General features: G+C 32.0%; 1 protein-coding gene across 1 annotated transcript; it reads right to left on the reverse strand.

Moving 5' to 3' along the window:
• Positions 1-265: 265 nt before the first annotated feature.
• Hydr1 (phospholipase Hydr1) lies at positions 266-20,555 on the reverse strand. Its single transcript, XM_065362615.1, has 9 exons — positions 20,400-20,555; positions 19,538-19,681; positions 17,793-17,956; positions 5,328-5,538; positions 4,878-4,990; positions 4,595-4,771; positions 4,463-4,520; positions 1,600-1,765; positions 266-1,399 (listed from the first exon to the last, which is right to left on the reverse strand). Exons 2-9 carry the CDS (start codon positions 19,646-19,648, stop codon positions 1,215-1,217), a joined length of 1,185 nt encoding a protein of 394 aa, XP_065218687.1. The 5' UTR covers positions 19,649-19,681; positions 20,400-20,555; the 3' UTR covers positions 266-1,214.
• Between the last annotated feature and the right edge of the window lie 325 nt (positions 20,556-20,880).

Consider the following 20,880-nt stretch of genomic DNA (forward strand, 5'->3'; position numbering starts at 1 on the left):
CCTCTTTCTATTTTATAAGAACATCATCAGTAATTCAACCAAATCTTAAATTAGAAAAACGTTCGTAATTTTCTTCTAAAAAATTGATATTTCAAAATTGCATCTGTATTTAAAGCTCGTTACGCAGATGCTCTGCAGGATCATGATTCTGAGATCCTGATCGTTCGAAACGATTTTTTCATCGCTGTCCGCAATTACAATATTTCAACAAAGAAAAGTACGTTCCAGTTACCTTGTAAAAATTCTACACAAATAAAACACAAAATAATCGAAGGAATGTTTATAAAATTCAAGTAATTCATGACACAGCTTGAGAACTGATGAGGTGCTCGATTATATAAAATCAGAAAAAAACTTAAGATAAATATTCTTCATGATAAAAAAACAATACGTATTTTAAAATACGGAGGAAAAAAACATGTAAAATCGCTAAAACATAAAAAATTTTACAATACAGCGATACTATATGAAAACTCGACACTTTTTTTTTTTAGCCTAAATTAAGCTAAAAGTCAATACAAATTTCATCAGTCGTCAGATGTTCGTTGGAGTTTAAAACACCAAATCAGTAAAATGTATCGTCAACTATAAAACAATACACAACAAAGCAATAAAAACTATTTTTTTAAAAAATAACATTACGTAACAATCGTAAGAAAAATCCAAATTCATGGTAAACATTCGATCACATTTAAAATATCATGTCGAATGAAATATTTACCCACGATTTCGAAACCATCGAGCTTCGAGGTAAGTAAAGTACCTGATTCGTGTATTTTCGACATAGTAAAATAAACGAGATAAAACTAGAACATGTTACTTTTATAATAAATAAAAGCATTATAATATCACAAAATGGACCATTATTTTAAAAAAAAGGTAAAATGAATCCTCCAGATTTGTTATAAAATTAAAACCAATTCGCGGCACATAATTATTTGCGAATTACATACAAATACGGTACAATATTTTAATACTTACTTTTTTTGTGAATCTTCACTAGGTAGTAGGTATTTGAAAAATAATAATATTAGGTATAACGTCGTTTTACACGTTAAATGACTAATTAAACTGTGTGCGGTTATTTTCAACACAAAAATGTAGCGCGTGTACATCGAAATATATGAAACAAAAATAATAAAAACAATCATGATGAAACATAATGCGAGAGAAATAAAAATTCGAAACGAAGAGAAGATAGCACGCTCCAAAAATTAATTCGCGGCCGCAAATTCTTTATACGTATCGTCTTTGAACATGGCCGTGAAGTATTGCGTGAATACTCGATGCATGAATTCGTTGCGTTTTTTAATCGGCCAAAGGCCTTCTAAAAATCCGATATGACCTCCTCTGGCAGTAACCAAAATTCCAACGTGATCGTGTTTAACGGATGCTAATTCTGTAATGAAATCAAATAGTAATACCATAATGAGTAATCGATTCTTCGGACGCCCTTTTTATTAATCAATGAAATTACGAGGAAAAAAATGTAACTGGCGTTTTTTCCATGGCTGATTCTTTTTCTTTCGTACTCGTACTACCGTAGAAAGTAAATATTTATAAATAAAAATGACTTAGATAAGGCTATTTTTTAATTACCGTCCAAAGGTTGGAATGGATCGTCTGCTGCATTCAAACATAAAACCGGTGTCTTAATGTTAGCCAATTTATTGTGAAGAGTTGCATCGTTGTAGTAATCTTCCACGCTTTCGTAACCGAATTGTTTGCTCGTAAATTTAGCATCGAATTCTCGAACAGTTTTACTCTAAAACAGAAAAAAGAAAAAATATAGGATACTTTTGATGAGATAAATTAGATTTTCAACAAACAAATTTTTAAAATGGGATTTCAATACCCTTTTGGAATACAAAGGCATCAATTTCAACCTGAATCTCCCCCCCCCCCCTCAAATAAATAGAAATGAAGCGGCATAGTCTACCATTCTGGAGAAAGTGAGCAATTGGAGGAACTTAATAAAAAAAAGTATTTGAAACGAACCCACACACCAATTTTCGAACCGTAGCGAAAATTTTAGGTTGTAAAATTAATTTTTTGATTTTGGCATACAGTAGACTCTCAATTATTCGACTCCGAATTATCCGACTTTCGGGTTATCCGGTACGAATTTATCCGACTTACATTTCGCATTATCCGACCCACCAAGGTCGGATAATCCGAAAAACCCCTAATTTTTGATTTTGGAGTGTAAATAATGATGCAGTATGCAGCATTTTGTATTCTAACGATGTTATTTTCCTTGAAATTGATCCAACTTATCTTAAAAAGTTATAATTTGAGTCAGTATTTCATTGTCTTTCATGTACAAAAGTACATTATTTTTATTTATTCATCATTTTTTTGATTTTTTGTTCCTGCTTTGAGCCAAAACTTGATTTTCTGAATAAAAAATTGTCTTCTCAAGCTTATGCACTTAATTTCTACGCTTAAAACATCCATTTCGGATTATCCGACTTTTTTGGTATCCGACACACCTTACCCCCCCCCCCGATTAGGTCGGATAATCGGGAGTCTACTGTATTTTTTAACATTCAAATTTAGCTCATTTAAAAAAAAAAAAACTCAAAATTTTGATCAAATGAACATAAAAGGCTGAAATTTGGTTTGTACCCTGTTTTCTACCTCCAGGGTCGATTGATGATGGTTTCGAACCGTTCTGGAGCCTCCAGCGGATTTCCGGATTTTCCAGTTTTTGATAAAATGCTTCAAGTAGGGTGGAAATGAAATTCAGCGCCTATCAACTCAAATTTACCGTCTTAATGACCCTTACGACCGATTTAGGCACATGTTTTCAAAATATTTTCAGTTTTTTTCCTTTCAGCGTACACCAACGATCGCTGGAGAACCAGCACAAAATTATTGTGAAAATATGTGCCTGAATCGATTGAAAGGGCCTCAAAAATGGCAAATTCGAGTTCACATTTTGCAGAATTGTAGTAGTTTTTCGAAAACTGGAGAATCCAAAAATTCACTAGAGGCTCCAGAACGATTCGAAACCATCATCAATCGACTGTGGTGGTCGAAAATAGATCACAAAGCAAATTTCAGATTTTTTAGTTAACGCGTTCGCAAAGATGAATTTTTCATTTTTTTCAAAAATATTCACTGTGAAAATTTTGAATTCGAACCTAGAAGTATATTGAAAGATTTTGAAAAGATGTACCTAAATCGATCGAAAAGATCATAAAAATTATAAATCCCAGTTTTAGGAGCAGCGTTTATTTCACCTTATTTGTAGTTTGAGAATCCGAAAATCTGTTAGAAGGTCCAGAATGGTTCGAAAATATCTCCAATCGACTCGGGATGTCGAAAATAGGATGGAAACCAAATTTTAGCTTTCTACGTCAATTTGATCAGATTTTTGGTTTTTTTAAATAAGAAATTGACCAAATTTTGAATTTTCAAAAATTCGTGAAAAATCGAAAAATGAATTTCAGCATTTCAAGTTTTTGCTGATGGTGCATTTTGGGCCCCTTTTTCGATTTCCTTATGTCTGGTTCAAAAATTTCAGTGCTGGATGGGATGTTGCCCCCGTTAGTGGTTAAATCTAAGAAATAATTCCATATTTGAACTCAGCACCCTCTACTTTGTGAAAATCAACAAGTCATACTATACGTTCTTAATTATTAGAACTTTTTTTCAAAATGGAATTCAGGGGATTTCAAAGAGGTCAGATCGAAAAAATGACTCGATATTCGGATTCAGAGCCTCTAAACCAGTTATTACATCCAAATTTTTTAAAAATCTTGACACAGAACTGAGGGGATTTTGTACACTCCTCTTCTTCAATTTGGGGGCAAATTTTTAAAAATTATCGAAATCATATACAAAAATAATTTTTTATTCGACTCTGATTTTTTACAGCACTATTTCAATTACTGAGCTTCCTCTAATTTCAAAGAACATATTTTGAAAATTTCTCTTTCTTCCACGTACTTTTGTAGCTGCCAATTTGCGCTTAAATTCGAGTAAAAATAGATGATTTTTCGATTCAAAAAAAAAGAGGTAATTAATCAAACACTCTGCCTGCGTAATGGGAGTAGAACTAAAATTTCAAATATCGATATTTACATCATGGCATTCTTCAATCAGAAATTATCAAACCCAAAAGTACTATTCAAACAAAGTATAGAACGAAATTTCAACGTAATTGATCGTTTTTTTTTCTCTTTTTAAATCATCAATTTTTAAAATAGATAATCGAAAATTCAAATAGTGAGAACGACCTTGGCGTTATCTCTTATCAAAAAAAAAATTCGACGTTTTTCAACTATCATCACTCTCAACGCGCTGCATTTCCATTTCCAAACGAAGATAACGATTGGCTTTTTACATCATCACTTTCATAATTTTTCACTCAAAATCCAAGAAAAATTCACGCTGACGAACCCTGCCATGCGCGAACGTAGGTAGGTAATCGTTATTATTTTTTTAAAGCACATACCGCGATAACTTCTTCGATTTTCCACGGTCTGTCTTCGCCATCTAGACAATGTTTCAAACTACAACAAACGCAAATCATTAAAATTTCATCCCTTTTTCGAAGTCATTCTGTGTAATAAAAATTGCTACGAACTTTTTAACGAAACCGGTTAAGCAGCTGGCTAGATGCTTATTCAGCAAGTAATTTAATCCTAGTTGTTCGATGCTGTCTGTAGCTTTGAATACATCGAACGGTACAGAGATCAACATTCCGGCATTGAATAATCGTTCTTCGGGAGATTCGCGACATAGATAATTACCCAGGATCAATCTGCAAAGATTCGGTGTTAATTTTATTTCAAATTCAACATACCTACATAGGTAGTAATAGTGGGATGATTTGAAAAAAAAAAACATAAATAAATAGAATTCATTACCCTCCGAGAGAGACTCCCATGCCTCCGATGGGGGCATTAGGGTATTTATTTTTCACATGATGAACGACTTGAATTAAATCGTGAGATTTCGACGCGCAGTACGTCTGAGGTGTCTGAAATGATACGATACAGCAAACGTTATGTTACGAATGTCAGCGACAATTGATGCGTGAAATTGTACAAGCACGACAAATTTATTCGTGACTCACATCGAAGTACATAGATATACATATTTTACGAGACTACATCGCTGGCTGGCTTCAGTAATCATACAACGTGTAATACTCCTGCTCGTACTAGACATGAGTTAGACACAGTTGTCTATTCGTACGACCTTATCGTAATTTATATATAGGTTTATGTACTTCGTCGTGAATATAAATTCGTCGTCTATCGTTCATAAAACTCAATCTGAGATACACACGCGTACACAAGTACGAGTATATTTACCTTTAATTCAATTCCGATACCCCTATTATTAAATACAACTAAACGAAATCCAGCTTCTTGTCCGGCTAAAGCGAACCCCTTAATATAGGACGACGAACTGCTGCCAGTTAATCCAGGCAGTACAACAATGACCGGAGTATTTTCATCATCGTTGGCCGGATGTAACCAATCCAATGCGACTTCTCCGCCATCTTTTAGTTGTAAAATTTCCCTGCGAAAAATCAAATTAACGTATTAGTATGATCTCAATTCAATGTACATACCAACTACGTATATAAGTTAAAGTTAACGAGCGTACGTAATACTACTACACATGTGCGAAATTACATAGTATTTTTTTTTTTTTTTTTAATAATCTACAGAATACTGACATTTATTATGCTCGTTATCGATTCGACGCTCGATTTTATCCCTTAATTAAATTTCTACAATAAGAATTTGCGTGCACGTGATTCAGCTACGATGTTATCGTGCAATTGTACGTATAAAAAGCCGCTTCGAAACTCCATCGATGTGATGGTTGTCTCTATCATCATCAGAAATCAATGCACCCACTGTCGCCTCAACTTTCAAGTACATAGGACTAGGAGAGGCCTCTCTGATGAGACGGTGAACCATACATCATACATCATACATTTTGATAACCATGATCTTCGTCTGGTTCGGTTCCATTGAGCCAATAATTAGGTCCTATTAAAAGAAATCGCAGAGGCGTGCGCGTGTAAGCGAACTTTATCACCAGCAAGCCGGTTCATTTTTAATTCACCGTTTTTCAAATTGTCGAAAGCACGATTAGGTACTTGGAGAATATTTATCGTCGGAGTTGCGAAATGTTTGTGTAATACTCATTCGAAGTATGTAGCCACAGAAAACGTTATACTTTTTTTTTCAAAATGAGTAAAACGTATGCAGATAGCACAATACATAATATTTCACGACTGAAATGAAGAAAAAAGAGCTGAAGAGGGAGAGAGGGTGACAAGCTTCGAAACCAGGAATCATAAAATTTCCTTTTTTGCTTTTGTCAGTCTCATATTATTTTTCGAAAAACTTGAACTTAGTTCTAAATCGAGAGAAGCAGATCAAATAAATAAATTATTATTTACATGTTTCAAGTAGACGAGTCAACAAGTTTTTGCAATTTAGTTACTGTCATTCGCCACTTCAGTTTAAAGTTTAAGGAAATAAGCTCTCCAAGTTTTTTTAGAAGCGTTCTTAACATTGATCAGTCTAAAAAAAATGATTCACGCAGATACGTATTTCATTACACGAACAAATTATTTTGACATCGATAATTTCTCTTCTGAGAGACGAAAATGCAGGGTGTCTTTCAGAGAAATTTTTACTCGACTTTTTCCGGATTTCAAGACCAATTTTCTAGACCATCAGCGGAGAATCTCATCAATTAATTCACAAACTTCTACCCGATACTCTAAAATGGATTTTTTTTTTGTTGAAAAAATCAATACTTTTTCTATTACCTTTTTTCAACCTAATTTTTAGAAAGCTCTTCACTCGACCCCCCCCCCTCACACATACAAAAGAAAACTAACAAAGTTAAATTTTTTATAGTAAAATTTATCAAAAAAAGTTATTGAAGTTGGAAAAAAATTTGTTCAAGTACAAAGTATTTTTAAATTAAATCAAAAATAAACGTTTTTTTTTCAATAATTTGAAGGTTTTGTTTGAATTTTTTCATTTTTTCACTACTTTTTTGACTAAATTCACTACTTTTTTACTACTTTCACTACCTGCAAATATTGGTGAGCGGAGTCGAGATAATTCGTACGTAACGTACTTGTGTAGTTTGAAATTTCAAATTTTATTCTCCTCAACAGTAAGAAATTATTAGTTCTAAGCGGGGCATTTTTTGTGGGGTTTGTGGGGACACGCAGCTGCGCAGTGGTCTCAATGTGACCCAAAATAAATTTCAAAAATATCAAAAAAATTGTCATAAAAACTGAAAAAAAATTGGGGGAAAAATAAAATGTGATAAAAACAGCTTTCAAACTATTTCATAAAAAAACAGGACTTTTAATTTGTCGAATTTTGAAACAAAAAGAGGACTTTTTAAGCAGATAAGGCAGAAAACCAAATAATGCTTTTTAGACGCTTTAGCAAAAAAAAGCACAAATTCCTGCAATTACAACTATTTGACTATTTCATCAAAAAACTGCTTCCTGAGAATTTTGACTAAAAAGCATTACAACTTTTCATCAACAACTCCCCAAAAATTGATACTTACTCTCTCACAATTTTTGACAAAAAACGGTCATTTTTTAACAATTTGGACAACAACAGGATTTTTTGGGGCAATCTTGGCAAGAACAGGGATGTTTGACAATGTAGTCAAAAATTGGCCCTCTTTGACAATTTTACCAAAAATGGACATTTTGGGTAAATAATTTTTGACAATTTTGACAAAGATGAATACATTTTCACAATTGTGCAAAAAATGGACTTTTCCATACTACTTTTCCAAAAATTGACACTTTTTGACTTGGGCAAATTCGGTCAAAAAAAAGAATCATATAAGCAAGTTTTGCCGAAAAACAGGACTTTTGTTTCACAATTTGGGAACAAATATAGAGGACTTTTTAACAGATCAGGGGAAAATGAATTATTTCTGGATGTTTGTGGTGTAGAGACAACTTTTCACCACATTTTTGACTTCATTCGACGAGGGAGGGAGAGGCAATTACCGCGACACCACTTTTCTAGACCTCAAAAATTCAAAAAATTGTCAGAATTATTTTCTCATAAAATTCGACAACTTGAAGGAGTGGGGAAGGGGGGATGGTTTCGGTCAAAAAATTTAAATCTAAAAAAATTCGTTCGATGAAGTCAAGCTTTCTAATTTCCTGCCAAAATATTTCAAAAACAACGTCTCATGAAAAAAAAACTAGTCATACTCAAAAGATGAAGATGCTTTTCAATTTCATTACTTTTTATTTTTCTCGTGGGACGTGCAGTTTCTCATCGCTTTTTGGGTGGGATTTTTAGATTTTCCAAAAAATAGATTTCGATTAAAAAAAAATTGAAAAAAAACTGGAGCCTTGGGGAAAAAATGAAAAGAAATGAATATTCAAAGCATATTATTATTCCTTGGGTTCTTGTACAGAGAATGTGGTCAGTTTTTCCATCCCCTCCTTCTCAGTTCTCATCCATTTAATTTTTACAGACATTTTCATAAATATGAACTGCATCCAGCAATGAAACTCCTAATTTGAAACATTTGCTACACGTAACAATGTAAAACCAATAGGAACTTTTGGAGGAAAACACATTTCTTTAGTAAAGCTATACAGTAACAGATTCTAAATGAAAAATACAACTAATAACGTGTCATATTACTGAAAAAAAAAAAATGTATCATCATTCATCGAAAAAGTTATAAGTGTTCTTATTCAAATTACAACAAACATTAATATTTTTTAACGACTCGATACTTGATAATTCGAAATACCGATCGTAATTTGATCTATGAAAAGTTTGACGTCAATGAAAACAAGACGACTGTTTTCTTTTCCAGTAAAAAAAAAATGAATCAAATGAATCAAAACGAATCTTCGAGACTTTCGCTCAGAATTATTAGAAGAGGCGTTTTTCCCCACGAGGGAATTAAAAACTATTTCGAAACGAGACTAAAGACCAAGGAGATTACTACACTCGTACCTCCACTATTTGTTCAAGATTAGACAAATTTTGATAACGAAATTTTCCATAAATTCGCATCTACCCAGTCTCGATAGACGTACACCCATAGACTCGAAGAAAGGCTTCCATTTCAGCCTCGATTAACCTATTATGAAAACTACGCGTACCTAGACCTATACGAGTACTACAAAGCGAATTCGAAACCATATTAACGAGATAATTGAATATTTTCATAAAAACCAGGTCATTATGCAAATTATGACCCTTCTACACGTGATACCAGTTAATCGATACACATAACGAAAGTAAACAACTTCCGTAAAATATTTCTTTTTTGAATTTTTTATATACCGTTTCGAGTCGTTAATTGCAATTATAAATATTAAATACCCCCCCAAAAAAAAAGTAGTTGAAAAAATTCCACAATTCTGGTGAAATTTTTCAACACGTTGCTGAAGTCCTGAATGGTACGTCTACGTAGGTAGGTAGGTAGGTGGTATCGGTATCGAAAACGTAAATTAAAGGTCGCTGCTGATAACTCGAACGATGATAAGAAACATGAAGGCGGGTGTTACGAAATATAAGTGTAACACTAATGCAAAGCATGTAAAAAAAATCCAAAATGGTGATTTTTCATATCGAAATATGTCTGTTCAGGTGTTTTTAAGGCATTTACGACGAGTGTGGGAAAAAACCCCTTCAGAGATAAGTCTAGGCTAGAATTGCGAGACGACGAAACATCTTCTATGACTAATGAATAATGTACTTAATAATACATATACAAATACACATGAATCATGAATCATCAAATGACCTTGGTTCATACCCATGTAATAGATGTAAAGTAAACGGTTAGTAAATTTACGAAGAACATATTCCAGACATTAAATTTCATAAATTATGGCAATTTGATCAGAAGTTATCGAAGTTTGACTGAAAATGGCCACAAGTTTAGTATGTTTGGAAAAGAAAAAAAAAACCTTCAAATGATAGATATTTTTTTTTTGAAAGGAAGAATGTTAAAAAATTGATACATCAATAAAATACACCTAACATGCAAATTGAATATTACAAACTTTTCTAGTTACCCATTCGAACAAAAAGTCATACTTGAATGAATTTAAAAAAAAACACACACGATAATTATGCATTTGAACGATAAAAAGTGGTTCAAGAACGACAATTTAGGTGGTAAGCACAGCATTTTTAAACGATAGAAAAAGGTGTTGACACGATATTTTTCATGGATAAAAGGAGGCGTCGGCACTATCAATTTCTTTGTGAGATAAGCGGGCATTTTTTAGTCACCTCTTTCTTGGGGGCTTACCAATTCTCGAATGTTGTAAATCAATAATTTTTAGTGCCGCCCCCCCCCTCACCTCAAACATACAAAAATTTGATTTTCAAGTTTAAAAAGTCCTCTTTTTGTTCCAAAGTTACCACACAAATGTTTTCTACCAAATTTGTTAATAAGGTTCTATTTTTTTTGCCAAATTTGCCCAAGTAAAAAAGGTGTTAATTTTAGGAAAAGTAGTCGAAAAGTGTCAATTTTTGGCACAATTGCTAGAAAAAAAAGTCCATTACTGTCAAAATTTCTGAAAAAATTCCATTTTTGTTAAAATATTCAAAAAGTATCCATTTTTGGTAAAGTTTAGAAATTGTCAAAGGGGCTAATTTTTGCCAAAATTGTCAAAAAAAAGTCTCGTTTTGTATCAAAATTATCAAAGAGTGTTCATTTTTGGCAAAATAGTCAAAAAGCACCCATTTTTGGCACAATTGCTGAAAAAGGTGCATTTTTGTCAAAATTTTCAAAAAGTATCCATTTTTGAAAAAGTTTTACAATTGACAAAGGGGCTAATTATTGCCAAAATTGTCAAAAAAAGTCTCATTTTTTATCAAAATTATCAAAGAGTGTCAATTTTTGGCAAAATAGTCAAAAATCACCCATTTTTGGCAAAATAGTCAAAAATCATCAATTTGCTGAAAAAAGTCCATTTTTGTCAAAATTTTCAAACAGTAGGTATCAATTTCTGGTAGAGTTTAAATTGTCGAAGGGGATAATTATTGCCAAAATTGCCAAAAAAAGTCTCGTTTTTTATCAAAATTATCAGAGTGTCGATTTTTGGCAAAATACCTAGTCAAAAAGCATCCATTTTTAGCACAATTGCTGAAAAAAGTCCATTTTTGTCAAAGTTTTCAAAAATTATAGGTATATTGGTAACGTTTAAAAATTGTCAAAAAAGCTAATTTTTTACCAAAATTGTCAAACAATTCTAGCTTTTCATCAAAATTATCAAAGAGTGTCAATTTTTGACAAAACAGTCAAAAAGCACCCATTTTTGGAACAATTGTTGAAAAAAGTCCATTTTTGTTAAAATTTTCAAAAAGTATCCATTTTTGAAAAAGTTTTAAAATTGTCAAAGGGGCTAATTATTGCCAAAATTGTCAAAAAAAGTCTCGTTTTTCATCAAAATTATCAAATTGTCAATTTCTGGCAAAACAGTCAAAAAGCGCCCATTTTTGGCACAATTGTTGAAAAAAGTCCATTTTTGTCAAAATTTTCAAAAAGTATCCATTTTTGAAAAAGTTTTAAAATTGTCAAAGGGGCTAATTAAAAGTCTCATTTTTTATCAAAATTATCAAAGAGTGTCAATTTTTGGCAAAATAGTCAAAAAGCATCCATTTTTGGCACAATTGCTGAAAAAGCCCATTTTTGTCAAAGTTTTCAAAAAGTATTCGTTATCTGGTAACGTTTAAAAATTGTCAAAAAAGTTAATTTTTTGCCAAAATTGTCAAACAATTCTAGCTTTTCATCAAAATTATCAATTTGTCAATTTTTGGCAAAACAGTCAAAAAGCATTTATTTTTGGCACAATTGCTGAAAAAAGTCCATTTTTGTCAAAATTTTCAAAAAGTATCCATTTTTGAAAAAGTTTTAAAGTTGTCAAAGGGGCTAATTATTGCCAAAATTGTCAAAAAAATCTCGTTTTTCATCAAAATTATCAAAGAGAGTCAATTTTTGGCAAAATAGTCAAAAAGCACTCATTTTTGTCAAAATTTTCAAAACGTATCCATTATCTGGTAACGTTTAAAAATTGTAAAGGGGGATTAATTGTTGCCAAAATTGTGAAGTAGTCCTGTGTCAAAATTGCTCAAAAAATCCTTTTTTTGCTATAATTTTCAGAAAAGTCTCGTTTTTTATCAAAATTATCAAAGAGTGTTAATTTTTGGCGAGTTGGCGAAAAATTGTATTGTTTTTTGATCAAAATTCTCAGGGAGTTCTTTTTCTGACAAATTCACAATCCATAAACTTCGAATTCTCGTAACGACCCCCCCCCCCTCACACCAACAAGCAGAAAACAATAATGAATTTTAGGTGAAAAAACTTTTATAAAAAGCCCACATTTTTCCAGTCTCGTTTCAAGTTTCACTTGAAGGTTTTTCCAACAAAAGTTTCGTTTTTAGAGTTTGTTCAAAATCGATCGTTTTTCTGGCCGGGGGGGGGGGGGGGGGGGGTTGGTGGGGGTTGGTTTAGCCATCACTGATTTGTATTAAATGGCTCGGATCTGAGTTTTGATGAAGAAAAGGAAGGAGAAGAAGTCAGAAAAAAATGTACCTACCACTTGAAAAATTTCATTTTTATTCGAGAACTGTATTCAGATTTTTGCCAAAATCATCAAATCAATTCCCGGTTTCGAATTTTTTCCTGTTTATTTTAAATTTCTTGGACCTTCTTTCAACTACATCTAAAATCTATATCTACACGTTAAATTTTCATTTCCGATTTTTTTTTAAATGAGATTTTTTCGACGAGATGGATCAATGTTTACGATAACATACTACAACTCACACTATAGCTAAATACCACTCTCCAAGGCGATTCGCTTCATAGCCATATCGAAAGGCTACCACGATCTTCGCGTTCATTCAAATTGACACAAATGAAAAATTATAACTTTAACATGCCGGCATCGACATTTCAGCGAACCATTAGACACTATAACGTGTAATTTTCCCCTTCGTCTCTGCTATTGACACATAATAATTACTTTGAAGTTTCAACTCATCATCCTGTACACTGTACAGTACATCGCCACCACGTCACCACCACCACCATTCGATGATTCTATAAATACCAACCACACAGATTGTCTGGCAACATGGATTAGTATAGTTAAGAATACGGTAAAAAAAAAAAATAATAATGAAATTATACATTTTACGCCCGTCGAACAATGGTTGATTTTCAACGTAAGCGAGAAAATTTTTTATGTCAGCGTTAATTTACACGCACGCGCCCTCGCCTCGGAACGTGTCAAAGAATTTTTCTTCAAATGATTAATCACGTTTTAAAAGTATGCAAGTTGGAAATTATACATACACATAGCCTATAAGATACTGTGAACTAAATTTTTTGAAACTGTATCCAACTTTAAATATACATTAGCCTACGAGTTGTGATTTTTATTGGCAGATTTGGCGCGAAAAATTCATTTCAAAATAATTTGGTGTTTATGTAGTCATTAAATGATTATGACCTGTAACGGAAAAAATAGGTATCTATAATTAAAATTATTGCTCGTTAAATTTCCGACCAAAAAAAACATCAATTCGAAAGTTTAGTGTTTAAGAAACACTGGCTGTCATGGCCATTGGACGGTAAATCGCGACGTTTTTTTTCTTTTTATCGCGTCCAACGTGGACTTCTTTGATAAAAAATTTAAAAATACACGTAAATAATGATAAATTTCAGCGCTAAGCTACAAACGAATTCCATGTATAGGTACGAGTAATACGATTTCCAAACAAAAATTTATCCGTGAATTTTGTAACAGGAAGTGTATTATTTTGTGATAAAAATGTAAAATGGTATTTTTTTGTACGTTTTATGAACTTTTGTGGGCAGTTTTTTCACAAATTTTCATTTTTTGTGAAATTTTTGAAAATCACTGCACATTTTGAAACTTTATTGGTCCTTAAATGAAGGCTCAATTTGTAACCCCTTCCCTCCCCATTTGATATCGTATGATGAAACATGTTTCACGATATTTCAGTTTCAGACACCCTATAAAATAAATAAACAAAAGTAAAAAACATCTTGCGCAGTTCGCAAGATCAACCGACTTTGCTCTAAATATACCCCAGTAATTTACCAACATTTATCTCAGTAATTTACCAGACATTACTTAAAAATTTACCAATTTATCAAAATGCGCAGAAGTACCCAAATTTACCGATTTAATGAATACGAAAAGTCGAAAACATTGACAAAATAAAATAGTCAATCATAAGTAGCCATCATATTACACTTTTATGAAATTGATTTTCAAATAAAAATTAGCGTACTTATGAAGACGTAACCGTCATATTACAAGTGGAATAATATATCAGGAAAATTGTTGACAAAAAACAAAATTATTACCGAAATTTACCAATTTACCGAAATTTAGCTATTTACCAAAATTTACCAATTTACCAAAATTTACCAATTTACCTATTTACCGAAATTTACCTATTTACCAAAATTTACCTATTTACTGAAATTTACCTATTTACCAAAATTTACCTATTTACCGAAATTTACCAATTTACCAATTTACCGAAATTTACCAATTTACCAAAATTTACCAATTTACCAAAATTTACCGATTTACCAAAATTTACCAATTTACCAAAATTTACCAATTTACCAAAATTTACCTATTTACCAAAATTTACCAATTTACCTAAATTTACCGATTTACCAAAATTTAGAGGTTTTTAATGGCTTAATTTTTATCCAGAATTGAAATTTAGCTATTTACTGAAATTTACCAATTTACCAAAATTTACCAATTTACCAAAATTTACCAATTTACCAATATTTACCAATTTACCAAAATTTACCGATTTACCAAAATTTACCGATTTACCAAAATTTACCGATTTACCAAAATTTACCAATTTACTAAAATTTACGAATTTATCAAAATTTATCAATTTACCAAAATTTTACCATTTTACCAAAATTTACCAATTTACCAAAATTTACCAATTTACTAAAATTTACCAATTTACTAAAATTTACCAAGTAACCAAAATTTACCAATTTACTAAAGTTTATCAATTTACCAAAATTTACCAATTTACCAAAATTTACCGATTTACCAAAATTTACGAATTTACCAAAATTTACGAATTTACCCAAATTTATCAATTTACCAAAATTTACCACTTTACCAAAATTTACGAATTTAACAAAAATTACCCCAGTAATTTACTAACATTTACCTCAGTAATTTACCAGACATTACCCATTAATTTACCAATTTTCCATTTTACCAAAAATTACCCCAGCAATTTACCAACATTCACCTCAGTAATTTACGAGACATTTCCTCACTAATTTACCAATTTTTTTACCGAATTTTAATTACCCCAGTAATTTACTGTCAAAGGTTTTTACCAATTTACCAAACTTTACCAATTCACCAAAAATTACCCAAGCAATTTACCAAAATTTTCGACCAACTTTAATTACGAGTAATTCACCAAAAATAACTAATCATTTTATTTACTAAAAATTACTATTAATTAACAAAAAAAAAAAATTATCAAAATTTACTGGCTATTTACCAAAAACTTAATGTTTTTTGTTAAAACAAAAATTACACTAGAAATTTTTGAAAAATTTTGATTTTTTATGGCAAAAAAATTTTGGACGGATAAAATTAACAAAAAAATTAACAAAAAAATCAACAAAAAATTTTCTCCTCTTGACTCGCGCGGGATTCGAACACCCGACCTTCGGCGTACCAATCTGCAACCTACACACCCTAACCACCTCATCTGTTTGTTGGGGGTGAGCCGTTTGCGAGATATAAGGGTTTACACAAATTTCTGCTTATCCATAACGTTGAAACACACTTAAACGTTCATATCTCGTAAACGGCTGAACCGATTTCGACCAAATTAAAAATTTCTCTAGTTCAGTATCAAAGCAATATTTTGCCATCATCAGTTTCGACTTAAAGTTCGGAGCTTTTGAGTTCAGCGTGACACAAATTTATACATAAATTGATATACCTATATATATATAAATACATGTAAAAACCATACATTACGAGATCCGTTTTATATAAAATCCGGCATTGCGAGATCCTGAGATCCTTTTGCCGGATCTCGCAAGTTCTCTCATATGCCATGGTACTCGCGAGATCCGGGGGACCCTGTACACCCATTTTCAGCCGGATCTCGTTTTGTCAACTATTTTTATACTTATATACAATTTTTGAAAATAGATAAACGACGCATCTTGCGAGATCCACCCCCAAATCAGGTTTAGGCCGTTGGTGGATCTCGGTTTATGCGGATCGCGAAATTGATGGCGGCAATGCATAGAAAGGCACTGTTTACACACTGGAACGTGCGTTCGAACGAAGTTGTAGGGTTATTATTTGAGTTTTTAGCATTTTTCGAAATTTTTTGGGTCGGATCTCGCAATGCCTGTGTATATGTCGGATCTCGCAATGTACTATAAGACAGTATATATAAATAAATATATATATATATATATAAACTTATCTCGTTTGGCGCCATAGGTCTTATCGTGATCAGCACACTTCAATTCGTCAAAAAAATCCACCCCCATCCAAATCCTCAACCATCATGACAAATACAATACCTCACTTTTCCGTTTCACGGCAAAGTCGGTAAAAATTCATAGCAATTTTGGAACCAGTCGTCACGAAATCTAAAGCTCGTAAAGTTACCCAATGATCCTTTATCCATCGACCTTGCACGATCATAAACAGGGAAATGAATCGAGGTAAATAGAAAATTTTGAAACGAAATACCTAAATGGCATTTTACAACTTTTTTCCACGTTTTTTTTCAATTATTCAAGACATATTGACAATTTGGTAGGTAGTAACGACTGATTTCATAGTTTATCGACGAAGTGAAAAACTTCGCAGTTCATTCTTTTGTCCACAACTTTTCTTCTTTTTTATTTACTTTCATTTCATAACATTTCATTCTTCCTTCCCTGCTTCGAATAGACGCCTTGTTCTGAAAAATTTATGTCATTTTTCACGTAAAATTATCTTCATTGAGCAATTTTTTCAAAAAAAAAATCCAAATAATTTCAAGAAGAAGCTGATAAATGAACGAGTATTTTGATCTAAACCAAAATTAATTGAAAGAACATGTCCTGAAACCTTTATATCCAAAATTTCACGCTCTAACGTTCATCTTTGGATTTTTGGCAAATTTTTAAAAATTGAAAAAAAAAACAAAAAAACTGTTTAAGGGTCGGTTTTTTAATTTTTTCAAGAAATATGTATTCATTTTTTTGAACACCGTAGAGCTTTTTCAAATAAATTCCTTCAATTCAACTCCCACACAATTTTTGGCTCCTCCAGAGCGATTTGAAATTTCTGGAGAAAATTGAAAAATCGCTGGAGGCTCCAGAATGGCTCAATTACTTCATTCAAAAAAATGTTTGTCACCAGAAAGTTCAAAAATCCTTCTACGTATTTTCAAAAAACTCGTCAAGAATTCAAAAATGAACTTTGGAATTTGAAATTTTAGTTACGTGGGTTTAAGACATGGTTTTTTAATCAAGCTTGGATTTGTTCAAATCAAAAAATGTCAATTTAAAAGATTTCCCAATCAGTCAATTCAAGCCAATCTATAACTAAAATTACCAATATGAAGCCTGGCATGTAGAATTCTACATAAATGCCTACCTTTTCAATAATACTAAAAATACGTTTACTTCTTCGAACCGAAAACTCATCAAAAATTCATATATGTACTTAATCTTACCTATTATAAGGAATTTCTGGGAATCCTCGAAACACACTACCAAGTACGGTCTGTAAACGCGACTCGAAGCACCAAACAGTTGGCCAGAATTTCTCCTTCACTACCGGTACATTACTTTCTAAGAAAAACTTATATTTTGCAGAGGAACATTGAAGCACTGGAGGCTGTAACAGAATTGAAATTCGTACAAATATTATTTCTAACCTACTGCATTTAAAATCTTATTAATGGATTGCCAGATTGCCTCGTAATGATAAAGGTTTAAAAGGGCATTCGACTAGAAAAATTATCAGCGAAGTTTTATCTTAATGTTTTTTTTTTTTTTTTTTTTTGCTAACGTAAAAACTAAAAAGTTCGTAGGAATGACGAATAAGTACCTTCCAATCTACCAACCAATATTTACCTTTTTAAAACTACCTATTTCAAAAGTGATTATAGTTAAGCAAATATTCAGTACAACGAACTTTGCTTTAAAAAAAAAAAATCCATCCTTCAAAATCATATCACTTCAGTAGAAAATACCTATACGTTACATTACCATGTCAATAATTAATCGGAAATTTCACCCAACGAAATGTGCCAGTTTTTCACGTCGATCATCAAAACCAACCCGATGAAATTTTAATCGAGCTGAAAAGAGTTTTTTTTTCTCGATCAATAACCGTTAAGAAACTCCCTTCCAAGTTCCGAGTAAAAATAGGAACACAAAAGAATAAAAACATTAAAAGTCGTATAAAGTCATTAACCAAAGCAGAAGCTATTGTGACGCATATTGTAGGTATCTAAGATACTGTTGAATACAATAACACAACTTTTAATAAATTCAACATGAGCCGAGCCTTTGCACGCGATGTTCCCCAAATTTTAAAAAATTTCCCAGAAATATTGCTACATAGGTGTATGGTTTTCTTCGATACGAAATTTGATCAAGTTTTTAATCGAAAACCATTTTCAAAGTAGAATATAATTCGATTGCTGTATTGCAAAAGAATACGTAGGGGAGTAGCATTGATCCCAAGAGAGAAAGAAATATTACTTTCTGTGGGTACCTACCTATTTTTTGTAAATAAACGAAATTAACGAATTTATAATTGGAATGTCAATCTTCCTACGTATTCTTTGCAGATTAATATTTGGAGAAGAATATACAAGTTTTCCTCCTCCATTTGAAACCTGAATATAAATGTCATTCGACAAATCAATTTTTAAAATGAATAAGCAAATGGATCAATAAATCGGAAAGTAGGTAACGACGATATATTTTCTTCGAGAAAGCAAAATTTTCGAGATGTCCAATTTTTTGAAAAACCATTCTTATCTCTCAATTTAGATGACTTCATATTTGAAACAAATGACTATTCGCACAATCATTAAGTAAAAATTAAAACCACATTAGTCATTACATAAGTTTCAATAATATCGTAATATCAAAAGTAGGTGTGTGCCGAACACGCGAATGAAACGAGTTTCATTAACACACGTGCTAGTTCAGAATATATGGGTTACTTGGGACAGTTTTTTCTCAAAGATTTATTCAAATTTCAGCTCGACCAATTTAGATGGATGACTATTTCGTGGAAATTCATCCAATTCCAAAAATTCTGAAGATATTTCTATCAATTAAATTACTCGGGTATTGGTAAAATTAATTTAACGTTATCGTCTGGTGCATGCTAGGAACACGTATCGGCAAGTTTGTGGCAATCCATACAGAATTGAATGATTATGATATGTTTGACACTTACCTTGACCACTTTATAATAATAATACGCCAAAAATCCGGATCCTAATACTGAATACACAAACCAGCGAGGAACATCGGTTAAAATAAATAACTGCTTCAAAAGCGAATCCATCGTTTCTTCTAAAATAACGAATAAATTTTGAACCTGAAAAGAAACCATTTCATAACACATTAGGAACACAACCCTTTAAACACATTTCGATAATGACCATCTCAAGAGGTTAGTTCCGAGAAATTATTTATTATTACAAAACAACAAAAATTTCCATGAAGCGATGTGAAATTGCGTTTTGCTCGATCAACTCATTTTTCAATAATAAACGCAGCTCGAAGGAAAACGTTTCACAATAATAAATTTGATCGGCTGATTATAAAACAACTAGTCAATATTTACTCAGTCTTAAAGGCGTATTATCGAAAGGAATTTCTGATAATGAATATTTTGCAGACTCTGCAGTCAGCACCTTTCCAGGAAAACCGAAGAGCTCCATCCAGACGAAAGAGGATTGATTATTTTCTGTTTTTGAATATAATTTTTCGATGATACGAATGATACGTCAAGAAGAAGTGAATACTGCTTTCACGAAGAGCAATTAAATCAATGATAACATCATAACTAATCATAACTCAAAGAGATGGTAAATTTTGATGATCGAAACTAGTACTCTAGAAAAATACGCAATCTAGATGAAGCAATTCATGGTAAACCGATAGCTCAAAGTTTGGACGTCTGATTAAAAAGTGATTTCTTCATTGTCAATTTGTTATATGAATTTTTTGTCAACTTTGAAGTCTATTATCAACGATGCAAAATATGATCGAATATGAGTACAAAACGCCCACATAAAAACATCAATACTTACAAATTTTCCGGAGAAATATTAACGAAGAATTTCGACGAACAAATCACACAATTACACTACACATTTTACATTAATTTAACTTCTACTATAAATTTAAAAAATCCTGAAACAAAAAGCTAGAATTTCACGAACTGTGTTTAGCGATGAACTAAAAAATTTCAACATAATGAGAAAATTATTGCGATAAGGTTCGGTTAAATTAGCCAATCAATGATCGTTTCGCAGGCACAAATCAGATGGTCCGGCCCCGGTCCCGGCCGTGACGGCCGGTAGTAACAAATTACGTGAATTGGATGAGATTTCGGCGTTGAAAAATTTCAAAAATTTGCGCGACAATGGTTCGAAAAACCGTCGTGCGAATTCATATTTCGAACATTTATCGAAGATTTGGACCATTATATCGTTATTTATGAATAAATTGACCTTCTTGAAACAATTAAAATGAAAAATCTACCCAAAAATTACATTTTATTCCTCAATT

Source organism: Planococcus citri, chromosome 4 (genome assembly GCF_950023065.1).
Source record: "Planococcus citri chromosome 4, ihPlaCitr1.1, whole genome shotgun sequence".
Lineage (NCBI taxonomy): Eukaryota > Metazoa > Arthropoda > Insecta > Hemiptera > Pseudococcidae > Planococcus > Planococcus citri.

Coding starts and splice junctions, on each gene's coding strand:
- Hydr1 (XM_065362615.1), bottom strand. CDS start 19,648: ATGGATTCGCTTTTGAAGCAGTTATTTATTTTAACCGATGTTCCTCGC. Junction 17,957..19,537: donor ATTATTATAAAGTGGTCAAG/GTAAGTGTCAAA, acceptor ATTCTGTTACAG/CCTCCAGTGCTTCAATGTTC. Junction 1,400..1,599: donor TCCATTCCAACCTTTGGACG/GTAATTAAAAAA, acceptor ATTTCATTACAG/AATTAGCATCCGTTAAACAC.